Raw genomic sequence first — 12546 nt, 5'->3', positions numbered from 1 at the left:
GATATACAATAATATACAAGAAACGAATTACAATTAAAAACTAATTATTAAAAACTATTTAAAAAAAATCTGTATTCGAAATAAGATCTTACATTAAAAAATGGTCAATAAAATGTTGTTTCCTTAAAATTGAACTGCAAAAACTATTTCTAAAACTGTTAAGTGAAGATTTTTTTCTAAGCTCAAGTGGCAGGCTGTTCCATGCTTGGCAAGTTTGTACTGCAAAAGTTCTTCCACCTTCAGTTTGTCTCTTAAAAGAAGGGCAAAGTAAGTTGAAGTTCGAATATCTTGTGTGTCTACCATGCATACTACTATTTAACTTTAGACTCTCTTGAAGATATGAAGGCAAGAAACCTTGAACCCTTTTATAAATTTCAAATGCCGCGCTAATTTCAAATGCCGCGTTTAATGTTATACACTTTTTTGCACTTTTAAGAGCTAGGTTATTCCTTTGTTATACATGAACACAATTTTTGAAACAATACACAATTCTTCCTCATTACAATTTCACTTCTAGGTGGACTGGGCATGAGCCGGTTACAACGTGTCACTCGAACCAGCCTGTTACGCACCGTCCGGACAGGTGAGTAGCTTGCGATACTGCGACTCGGGCGGAAGAGGTGTATCCGAAACAATAGCAACTGCCAGAATAGCCCTCTTCGATCTGGGATGAGAAAGCAACGCAACCAGACCATGTAGCACCCCTGCATTTTCTTTCGCACACACTCCTACAATCCTCTTTCCTGTCTGGAGTTTCAAAACCCACAACCGTTTGCTGTAGATCCGGTCCCCATTTAGCTCCTAGAGGCCTGCCTTTAGTGGCGTGGTATCTAATATCAGTGTCCGTAGTGCATATTGCTGAAGATATGCATTGTCCTGGAATCAAACGTGATACTGTTATCAGCTTGGGAATTTAAACAATATATAGCCATCAGCGATTGCCAAGATCCACCATACATATTAAAAATATGATTATACACCAAGGTAATTAAACTGGGTTTTTTTTTCTATGCCGAGTCGACAAGCGTCGACAAGCGCTACACCACTAGTCTGTGATATACGAGAAATGACTCGAGAACATTTTTATAATCTATCAATGTTATCTGTTATTTCTGAAATACGATCTCCTCGAACAGTTGCATAATTCTTTTAATGTAAATTTATTAAAACTAATAACTTCGTAGAAATTTTTTGGTTTTGTGCTAATGAAGTGTTGCCACCGAATTTCTGAGTGTCCCGATTTTACTCTCAGACTAGCTAATCTCTTTTTCGTTTCCACGCCAGTCAACAGGAGGATTTAACCTTATAGTCACACAATCATCATTTAGTTTGTTTCTCGTATTTTGGAATTATTTGAATAAAGTTTGTCCTTAACAGTCTTACCAATAGTCACAAAGGACAGCAGCAGGAGAGGGACGAGAATCAATCCACTCTGAGCCATAGTTTAGCGTCCGTTTGGGTACTCTGTGGAGAAGCATGTTCACAGTCAGATGTTTTGGCAGAGGTTAATTTTAGAAATCTATCATTTGCCTTCTGGCTATATTGAAATCACGCAGCTAAAGTTAATTAACTGATTAGAAGATAAATAAACTTAATACAGTATAATCTCCATTTAATGAACCTCTATATAACGAAGTCCTCGATATAACGAACGATATTTTTCGTCCTAGTAATAGCAAAATATATGGAAAAGAACCTCGATATAACGAAACCTCGATATAGCGAACATATTTGCCAGTCCCTTGGCCCTTCGTTATATCGAGGTTCCACTGTAAAGTGAATTTGAAGGTTGGCTTGGAATTTCAAACGAGAGCAGCACGAAATTTTCTTTTGTACAAACACGTTAAGTTGTAAAGTATAAACAAATTCATGAGCTTTAAAACTTAAGAGTTGCATAAAATACTGATTTACTCATGAAATTTCCTCATTGTTGTGCGTGTAAGAGCTGAGGTGGTTACCTGTCTTTTACCGCTTTTCTTTTTTATACAAAGGAGGTTTTTTGAATTCCAGAAACACAGTACAAAAAGGCAATGAACTTAAGTAGGATAAGGAATAAGGATGACCAAAGGGTCCAACTGGAATCGAGAGATTTAAACGGCAATGGTTAATTTCTAAAACCCCAACCCTTTAGGGAAGTTTCGACCGTTTCGACCATGCCACCGGTAACGCCACAAAAGAAAGCGAACTCAGACAACAGACAGCACTCAGCTTTGTTCCAACAGAGTTTATTTCAAGGTTGTACAAGCTCAATATTTTCTTGCAATAAACAACTAATTCAGTATTCAGAAACTTTGAGTCGGAAAACCTTACAGGTTGCTAAAGATTTCTTATAGAAATCACGGTCGTGGAACGAAAGTCAGCGTTCAATATATACCTGAAACACTTGACTGCCAAAGAAAGCTAGTTTACATAATTCACAAAAGTAGAAAAAAATGCAATAGCCTAATAAATAAGAAAAGAAAACTACTGTTGGTTTTTCTAACATTTTCATCCCAAAATCAGGAAGACTAGATTACAAAATAAGAGAGGATTCTCTCTTGTGTGAAAAGAGTAACAGTCATACAAATTCTAGTACTAAACGCGGCATTTGGTTAGACACACTTTTTTGCATTTCCACTCTTTGCTACACATGAACGCATTCAAGAAGCAATACGCAATTCTGCCTCATTACAATTCCAGCAGTGACGTCACTTCAGCCACAGGTCTAGGTGGACTGGGCATGAGCCGGTTACATCGTCGCATCAGTCTCGAACCAGCCTGTGACGCACTTTCCGGACAGGTGAGTAGCTTGCGATACTTTGACTTCGTCGCCGAACTCGGGTGAAGATGTGTATCCGAAACAATAGCACTGATTAGAATAGGAAGCTTCGATCTGGGATGAGAAAGCAACGCAACCAGACCATGTAGCACCCCTGCATTTTCTTTCGCATACATCCCTACAATCCTCTTTCCTGCCTGAAGTTGCAAAATCCGTTGTCGTTGTTTGCAGGTCCGGTCCCCATTTGGCACCAAGAGGCCTGCCTTTAGTGGCATAGTATCTCACGTCAGTGGTTTGAGTGCATTGTGTTGAGGATATGCATTGTCCTGGAATGAAATGAAAGTTATAAGCTTGGGAAATTAAACAATTATCATCAGCAATTGGCAAGGTCCACGATACCATTTTAAAAATATGATAGCCCCATTTTGTATACCAACCCTTCCCCTCCCCCAACCTAACATTATAACGATTATTCCAATCCTCTCCCCAACCTTGAGAGAGAAAACTGTTATTCTACCGAGTGACACAATGTATCCTGATAGATCCTACATCACTAGTCTGTGATATATAGGTAAGAGTGCAAAAATGTTTTTGATAAACTATCATTATAATAATTATGATATTGATTAAAATAATAAAAGTTGCATTAAGATTATTGTACTTGATTGATTGTTTTTCTTATTAATTTATTTACATTTTAATTTATTAAAATTAATTAATTTGTTGATTTGTATTTTTTATTGTTGTCGTTCTTATTAAGTGTTACAACCGAATTTCTGAGGTCCCCTTCTTACTCTCCCACTGGCTAATTTCTTTTACGTTTCCAGGCGAACCCACAGGAAAATTTACCTTGTATTCCACAATCCTCATTAAGATTATTCTTAGTTTGGAATTATTTCAAAAAAAGGTTGTCCATAACAGTCTTACCAATAGCCACAATGGACAGCAGCAGGAGGGGGACGAGAATCAATCCACTATAAGCCATAGTTTAGCGTACGGTTGGGTACCCTGTGGAGAAGCATGATCACAGTAAGGTTTGTTTGGCAGGCTGTCAATTTTTTTTTTAGAAATTGAGAAATTGTCATCTGGCTTCACGAGGGTGAAGACAATTAACTAACTGGTAGATGAACGAGCTGAACATAGCAGATATCAAGGTCGGCTTTGAATTTAAAAAGTGCGTAGCACCAAAATTTCTTTTAGGCTGCAAAGTTGTCTTAATTCATGAGCAGAAATAATTTATTACTTACGCAATTTCCTTTTTGTGCCAAATGACTAAAGGGCCTTATAGCCATTTGCGAGATGAGAAGAATTAGTTCACAATTTACAATCGCCACGCCTCCAACACTGAAACAAAGGCTTTTGTTTTTTCTACAAAGGAGAATGACCTATTTTGCCTCTGTCATTACCATTCTGTCTAGACTGAGCAGTTGCCTTATCTCAACCGCTTCTGAAGTGGTTTACAGCGCATAGCAAAATGATGAAGAATAGCGATGCACGCGCGTTTTTTTTTCAGAACGCAGTTAACAGCAAGGCGATTTATGGTCACTGCAGTATGTAATACAGAAACGCTGAACTTGTACAACTTTGAGTTAGCTTAAAGCTTCACAAAATACGTGATTTGTAGCTTGATTACCCTTGCAGAATCGAATAATTTAAAAGCGGTGATGAAGTCACTTGCTGTGATACAGCCTAAAACCTCCGAGGCCCGTTCTTGTATACGCTAGTTGGCGGAAGAATGTGAGTTTATGAAAAATATTCATGTTTTGAGAACCGCTTCCACAATCTCTCAAACTTATCATACCTTTCAAAAGTTCAGTCTTTATCATGGATACTCATTGTTCGCGAACCACCTATCAAGGCTAAAAATGTTGCAATCCTACCTTACATTTATCAGTACGTGCCTCGGTTCTAATTAATGATCAATGATAAATGTGGACAAAACCTTTTAAATGACTAAGGAACTAACCAAAAGGTCGAATTTGAACAACTGGAATCGAAGAATTTAATTGGCAATTTGTGGAGAGTTCTTTCAGCGCTGGGAGTGGCAATCGAGTCGACAAAGTTGACCTTATTCAGAAACTTTAAAAAATGGATAATGCCGCACATAGGAATGCATAGGAAACGAAAAAATATTTTTAACTTGCTGGCTCCTCGCGTAAACGCGAAATAGCAAACGTTAATTGACTACTTAGAAATGTTGAATGTCGATGAGCTTACCTTCTGAAGATTTGGAGCTTGGATATGTTAACACTTCAAGGTGCACAAACAAACTAATTCACCTTGAGTTATTCGTCTGCTTAAGAAGAGCTAATCCCTTTAAAATTTGAATAAAAATCCTTCCTTTGTCTCCCTTTCAGCTCGGACTGTCATTAGTAGAGTTCAATGTTTTGCTGAGAAATCCTTTTTAATGGAAATTGCCTTTTAAAAGTCGCCCCGAGAAGACGGCTAGCATGAAAAACAGGAAACAAGACTACAGAGTGCAGGAGCGTCGTTTAGTACAGTCTTAGCTTCGCTTCTAGGTTAAAAAAAATATCCCGGTACATTTGAATGGTTTGACATGTAAAGACATGAAGAAAGTGTACTTGTAAAAATAACTAGCAGTAATTATTCATTTAATTCAAGTTCTTAAACAAGACCTTTTCTTGGTTGAACAAAAGATACTTAGATTAGTCAGTGCAGATGCATTTGCACGTACGAAAACTTTGCTAAAGTGGTTTGCAGCATGCAAGAAGAAGAAGAAGAAAAATTAATTAATACAGCGTATTTTGCAAACAGCTAAGCTAGGTGGCGAGATGAGATATAAACTTGATAGGCGATAAGTTTGTAAAACTAACAACCTAAATTAATTTGCGTGGTTTGTTGCTTGGTTAAACTCAAGCGAGGCGTATTAAAACATTTTTAGAACACCGCTTTGTGTGTAGTTCTGCTTGAACAGTTTGAAGACGTTTAATTATTTGGCTACGAAAACTGTGTTCGTATTTGACTGGGTCATCGTATCTGGGACAAAAGAGAATTTCTAGGTGTATATTTGTTTTCTATTGTTTCTATTAATTGATGTGTCTCGGTCTGTTTTTTTTTTAACGTGTCAGTGACCAACACGATAGCATATGCTTCTTTGGTTACTGAGTACATTTTATTTTGGCTTTATTATTGTTATATTTTTCTTATTTTGATAAATGAATTTTCTGTAAATAGTGAGTGCTATTAAAAAATATTTGTAAGTAATGTGAAATAATAAATCTGAAATCATGTAGAGCCGAGTAAAAAATTCCGCCCTTTGCCTCCCTTTCAGTTAGGACTATCATAAGTATAGGGTTCAATATTTCGCTGAGAAATCCTTTTTAATGGAAATTGCCATTTTTTAAGTCGTCCCGAGACGACAGCTCGCATACAAAGTGCAAGAGCGTCGTTCAGTACAGTCTTAACTTCGCTTCTAGGTTAAAAAAAAAATCCTGGTACAGTTGAATGGTTTGACATGCAAAGACATGAAGAAAGTGTACTTGTTAAAATAACTAGCAGTAATTATTCATTTAATTCAAGTTCTTAGACAAGATCTTTTCTTGGTTGAACAAAAGATAGATTAGCCAGCGCGGGTGCATTGGCACGAAAACTCTGCTAAAGTGGTTTGCAGCATGCAAGAAGAAGAAGAAAAAAAAAATAATTAATACAGCGTATTTTGCAAACAGCTAAGCTAGGTGGCGAGATGAAGTATAAACTTAACAGTGGATAAGTTAGTAAAACTAACAACTTAAATTAATTAAGAAATAAAAACGTTACTCTGGTTAAAAATTTGTTGTAAAATGTTCGTAAAATATCCGCAATGTCCCAACGTTTCGGCTTAAACTAAAGCCTTCATCAGGGGAAAGTGATAAGTGAATAACAAAAAGCACGTTCTTATATAATATGCAAATCGAAAGCTAATGTTTGTCCCTAAAGGCTAAATTTAGAAATTCGTGCGGTAAAAGCATGCCGTCATCACGGTTTAGCGGATTCTTGCAAGTGTTTATTCCCCAAGCCTCCAAAATACGTCTTTTGCGCCAATTTGTGCTTGTACGTAGGATCTTTGACGATTCCCAAGAGATGGTGTGGCCAGAATGAAAACAATGTTCCGCTAAAGCTGACTTGTGTGAGTGTTTGTTTTCAACTGCTTTTTGATGCTCTTTGCCGGAGTCGGGTGGAAAATTTTCGTTTCGTTTCTCCGATGTAGCTTTTGTCACAAACTTGGCAGGGAATTGAATAAATTGCGCCACGAGTCTGATCTTTTGGCACTGGATCTTTTGGTTTGGGAAACAAATTGCCGATGGTTTGGTGTGGTTTTAAAGCAACTTTGATATTATAATTGCTTAAAATTCGCTTGATTGGTTCCGTAGTACCCTTGATGTACGGCAAAATGCAGAAACCTTTTTTGTCATCAGGTGCAGTTGCAGGCGTTTGTTGAGAAGGTCGTTTCGGTTTGCTAACATCAATCACAAAGCGCTTCGGGTAGCCATTCGCCCTGAGTGCCGCGGTCACATGTTGCATTTCCTTTGACTGTTGATCAACAGAAGATGGAATAGTTTTTGCACGATCAGTCAAAGACTTGACCACCGCCCTTTTGTGAGCAGCCGGATGGTGGGAGTCAAACGAGAGATATCTTTCTGTGTGTGTCGGTTTGCGATAGACTTTATAGAGAGTTGGCCATTGTCTTGTCGACAGACAGTGACGTCAAGAAAGGATATTTTCCGTTCTGTTTCTCTTTCAACCGTAAATTGGATAGATGGCTCGATATTGTTCAAATGATTCTGTAAGGTTAGCACCAGGTTGGATTTAACAGCGGCACATACATATATATATGCATCATCTACATATCGTTTCCAGAACGACAACTTTTATATGCCGAATTTTTTGCGCGCAGTTTCGCGCTATTTTTTGCCCGCATTTTCGCGTTTCCCTTATCTCCACTAACTGCCCCTGCATGGGTCTCCGAGGATGTAGGTTATACCGAAACGCTGAACTTGTACAACTTTAAATAATCCTCAAAAAATAACCTAATTTGTAGCTTGATTAAAAATCAAAACCATGCGAGAATTTTTCTGGCTTAGATAAGTTAACTATAATTCATCCACGTTTGTGGCAGCTAATAATTGCTAGTAAAAGAACAGCCCCTTTTACCAAGAATAGTCCACCCCATTCCCGCCTCAGTCTCCTTGATTGCTCATGCGGGTAGGCCGCTAGTCTAGGCTAGGAGAAGCTTTCTTCACACCGTACATAGCCTGCGTGGCCGGCGTTCAAAGGGAAATGAGAAGGGCCTTCGAGCGCAAAGTGCCAGGCGCGAGGAGAGTGCGCGAAGCGCGATCGGAGAAGTGGGGAGGGGAACGCAACCGTTCCCCTCCCCACTTCTCCGATCGCGCTTGGCGCTCCATCGTCCTTCGCGCTCGAACTCCCCCTCCCCTTTCCATTTGAACGCCGGCCACGCAGGCTATACGACCTATACTGTACATCGAGTTTTCGCGGGCATGAACGCGGGCATGGGTGAGACAAGCAAACGATTACTCGCAATTAAGTGCACTTTTGTATTTTCGAAAATCAAAACTCAGTATTATACAGTGATCTCTCAACAGTCAAATAGCCGGGAAAGTGAACTCGAACTGAGCTAAACTAGACTGAGCTGAACTAAACTTTATTGTAAAAATAAAAACTTAAAGGATAAAAGGGTCACAAATTAATCAAATTCATTTAAACACGGCTAAGATAAAAACATGTTCGACAGTATTTTTCTCCCGTTCTACAAAAGGATTCGAAAACGAAAAGAGGGGGACATTTGGGGTTTGCGGTATTGCGGTATTGGCCAATTTTTCATGCGGTATTCTCCAAACCTGCGGGATGCATTTTCTTATCGTTTCGGTCGACGATAGTCGGTATAAACACTTATTCTTCGCATTTTCCGACCATTTTTAGCCGTTTCTAGTCATTTCGGAAGCAAGCTGAAACAATCTAATTCTATCAAATATTTTTTATCTACAATTTGACTGTTTTAACAACCAGTTTAGAGTCGTGTCATTATTTCCACGGTACCACCGCTCGTTTTCGCCTAGCTTTTTGCCCTCACTTCAACAATTTCGCCAGCCAGCTATACAAGCTTTCTATGAAATGCGGTATTTTCCGAATTTTTTTACGGTAATGCGGTGTTCAGCAACCCCCAATGTCCCCTTCCGAAAACAAACCGGAATCTGTGGAGATTGGGCAATTTGCAAGGAACTTGGCAACCAACCCGCCTTTGGACTGAGTCGATAAAGACATCACTCTTTTAGCTGTATGCTACCGGTATCCGGAAGAGTAAACTCAAACAACATCACTGGGCTTGTTTCCAACACAGTTTTATTTCATGGTTGTACACTGTTCAAAAAGGCTTAAGAGGAAATCCGCCAGGACTTCGAGTAGTTATTGGACAAAATTATGTACCAAAACTATTTACACCTTATTGCAAGCGTTTGTGTTACTGCTTCAAATATCTTATCGAAAGAAATCTTTTCTAACAACACCAAACATCGAAAACAAACTTCGAAGTTCCACTGAATTCCCATGAATCGCTTAAAAGATGTGAGCTTTTGCCCATAGCTTGTGAACTTTGAATATCATTTTCTCAGACTCTGATAAGAAATTGTTGTACCAGAATCATTTACACCTTATTGCAAACGTTTGTGTTACTGCTTCAAATATCTTACCAAAAGAAATCTTTTCTAACAACACCAAACATCGAAAACAAATTTCGAAGTTCCGCTGAATTCCACTGAATCCCTTAAGACGAATTTACAAAATGGCTATGCACGTGAGATTTTGCCTATACCTTGTGAACTTTGAAATTCATTTTCTCAGACTCTGATAAGAAATTGTTGTTGGTGTTATCACGGATAATTACTTACATCTTTACCTTTTATTAAGGTCGCGGGGGATACCTACAGCACGAATAAATTCATGAAGGGAAATTTTGCTTGACCCGCATCTTTTAAAACGCTTATTTCTCAGCTGTTATGAATGCGATTAAGCTCAAATTTTACAGAGACATAAAGAAATGATGAAAGAGTGTGAATGTCCTCTTTTATTTGGTAGATTGCATTTAACGGCGATGTTATAGCCTCGTTAGTGCCAAATTGAGAAAAACATGATTTTGTGGCAGAGTTTGCGGAACGAGTAGGAGACAGCACACTGTGATCTTGTCAAAAACTAATCACTCAATACCTCTAGAGTGTCATAACAGAAGCGGATTTTTTAATTCAAAGTTTGCCGGCAAGTTATGACGGTTTAAGTGCGCAAATCTGAATTTAATGTCTTCTACCTCTTTCTAAAAGCGCTCTTTTAAAATTCCGCTTCTGTTATGACACACTACAGTATTCATAGTTTACCTATCTGCAGTGGCAAGTCATGAAGTTCTGTATCCGTGTTGTATTCTCTGCCACAAAATTGTCGGAAAAGTCCAAACTTTGAGATTTCCGAAGGTGTCCCGACCTAACTACGATCGTTTTGCCAAGGAAAGATGTAATTATGGTAATTATATTCCACGCTTTTATGGTGAGAACAATGCGTTTTTAAAAAGGACACGATTGTTTATGCCGAATATTTTTGTGATTACTCTGAGTTGCAGAAATATTCAAATTGAAATGAAAATAAGCTCAAAGACTTCCTACAATCTATATGAACGTATATCGCTAAGTGTTGTTTTAAATTGGCTAAAATATCAAAGAAACAGGGATTTTTTACAAATCACGCGCACGCGCCCATATTTTTGTCCAGTCATAAATATCTCGTAAAGTTGTCGATGTCAGTCGTTGCACTTCGTGCATACGCTTTAAATAAATGCATAATGATGAGCCTAAGGTGTCCCCCGCGACCTTAAGGGTAGGAAATAACGCAATAGGATTTAAATTATTCTGGTACTTGATTTTTGTCCAACTTTAATAAATATTACTCGACTTCCTAGTGGATTCCGTCTTAAGCTATTTTACTTGTAACGGGCAACTAACACAGTGTTCAAAAACGTCTTGAGTTCTATAACTTTATAAAAAAAACTTTACAGGTTTCTAAGGAGTCACCTCCTACTGAAATGAAGGTTGCAGCGAAAGTCAGCGTTAAATACATATTGAAAACATTTGACAGATAAAACAAGCCAGTTCACATGTTTCATAAAATTAACTAAAATACAATAGCATCAGAGTTACAATACTAACTTATAAAAAGGTAAACTGCTGTTGTTGTTATTGTTGTTTACAAAAATAGGACGACTAGACTACAAAATAAGAGATAATTCTCTCAGTGTGAAAAGAGTAACAGGCATGTGAAATCTAGCGCTAATTATAAATGCCGCGTTATGTTACGCACACTTTTTTGCACTTTTAAGAGCTAGGTTATTCCTTTGTTATACATGAACACAATTTTTGAAACAATACACAATTCTTCCTCATTACAATTTCAGTGACATCACTTCAGCCACAAGTCCAGTCGGACTGGGCATGAGCCGGTTACAACGTGTCAGTCTCGAACCAGCCTGTGACGCACCGTCCGGACAGGTGACTAGCTTGCGATACTGGGACTTCGGTGCCGAAGTCGGGCGGAGAGGTGTATCCGAAACAATAGCAACTGCCAGAATAGCCCTCTTCGATCTGGGATGAGAAAGCAACGCAACCAGACCATGAATACCTTCCTAGACCCCTGCATTTTCTTTCGCATATATTTCTACAATCCTCTTTCCTGTCTGGAGTTTCAAAGCCCACAACCGTTTGCTGTAGATCCGGTCCCCATTTAGCGCCTAGAGGCCTGCCTTTAGTGGCGTGGTATCTAATATCAGTGTCCATAGTGCATATTGCTGAAGATATGCATTGTCCTGGAATCAAATGAAGCTGTTATCAGCTTGGGAATTTAAACAATATATAGCCATCAGCGATTGGCAAGATCCACCATACTTATTAAAAACTGATATGATTATACACCAAAGTAATTAAACTGGTTTTTTTTTTTCTATGCCGAGTCGACAAGCGTCGACAAGCGCTACGCCATTAGTCTGTGATATACGAGAAATGACGCGAGAACATTTTTATAATCTATCAATGTTATCTGTTATTTCTGAAATAAGATCTCCTCGAACAGTTGCATAAATTTTAAAGTACTTGGATTATTATTTTTTTAATAGATTCTTTAATATAAATTTATTAAAACTAATAATTTTGTTGAATGTTTTCATTGGTTTTGTGCAAATGAAGTGTTGCCACCGAATTTCTGAGTGTCCCGATTTTACTCTCAGACTAGCTAATTTCTTTTTCGTTTCCACGCCAGCCAACAGGAGGATTTAACCTTATAGTCACACAATCATCATTTAGTTTGTTTCTCGTATTTTGGAATTATTTGAATAAAGTTTGTCCTTAACAGTCTTACCAATAGTCACAAAGGACAGCAGCAGGAGGGGGACGAGAATCAATCCACTCTGAGCCATATTTTAGGCTTTGAGTACCCTGTGGAGAAGCATGTTCACAGTCAGATGTTTTGGCAGAGAATCATTTCAGAAATCTATCATTTGCCTTCTGGCTATATTGAAATCACGCAGCTAAAGTTAATTAACTGATTAGAAAGTAAATAAATTAAAAAAAAAACTCTATTCACACTAAAGTGAAACTGCGGTCGGCTTGGAATTTTATACGAGCGCAACACGAAATTTTCTTTTGTACAAACACGTTAAGTTGTTAAGTATGAACAAATTCATGAGCTTTAAAACTAGAGCTGCATATAATAATTTACTCATGCAATTTCCTCATTGTTTT

At 38.1% G+C, this 12546-nt stretch overlaps 2 protein-coding genes across 3 annotated transcripts; both read right to left on the bottom strand.

The window, feature by feature from the left end:
* Positions 1-5047, bottom strand: LOC144650104 (uncharacterized). Of its 2 annotated transcripts, none has more exons than XM_078509767.1 (3): positions 4976-5047; positions 1384-1464; positions 1-876 (listed from the first exon to the last, which is right to left on the bottom strand). In XM_078509767.1, the coding sequence occupies exons 2-3, from the start codon at positions 1439-1441 to the stop codon at positions 548-550; spliced, it is 387 nt and encodes a 128-aa protein (XP_078365893.1). In that variant the 5' UTR covers positions 1442-1464; positions 4976-5047; the 3' UTR covers positions 1-547. The 2 variants fall into 2 exon arrangements, with proteins under 2 accessions (XP_078365893.1, XP_078365900.1); XM_078509774.1 differs by having other exon boundaries at positions 1384-1453; positions 4971-5020.
* A 5665-nt stretch (positions 5048-10712) lies between these two features.
* LOC144650095 (uncharacterized) lies at positions 10713-12222 on the bottom strand. The gene is made up of 2 exons (XM_078509760.1): positions 12164-12222; positions 10713-11615 (listed from the first exon to the last, which is right to left on the bottom strand). The coding sequence occupies exons 1-2, from the start codon at positions 12219-12221 to the stop codon at positions 11254-11256; spliced, it is 420 nt and encodes a 139-aa protein (XP_078365886.1). The 5' UTR covers position 12222; the 3' UTR covers positions 10713-11253.
* Between the last annotated feature and the right edge of the window lie 324 nt (positions 12223-12546).

Source organism: Oculina patagonica, chromosome 1 (genome assembly GCF_052425735.1).
Source record: "Oculina patagonica isolate OP01 chromosome 1, crgOcupat, whole genome shotgun sequence".
Classification (NCBI taxonomy): Eukaryota; Metazoa; Cnidaria; class Anthozoa; order Scleractinia; family Oculinidae; genus Oculina; species Oculina patagonica.
Note: the sequence above shows the minus strand (reverse complement) of the source record. Positions and strands in the feature narration are given on the sequence as shown.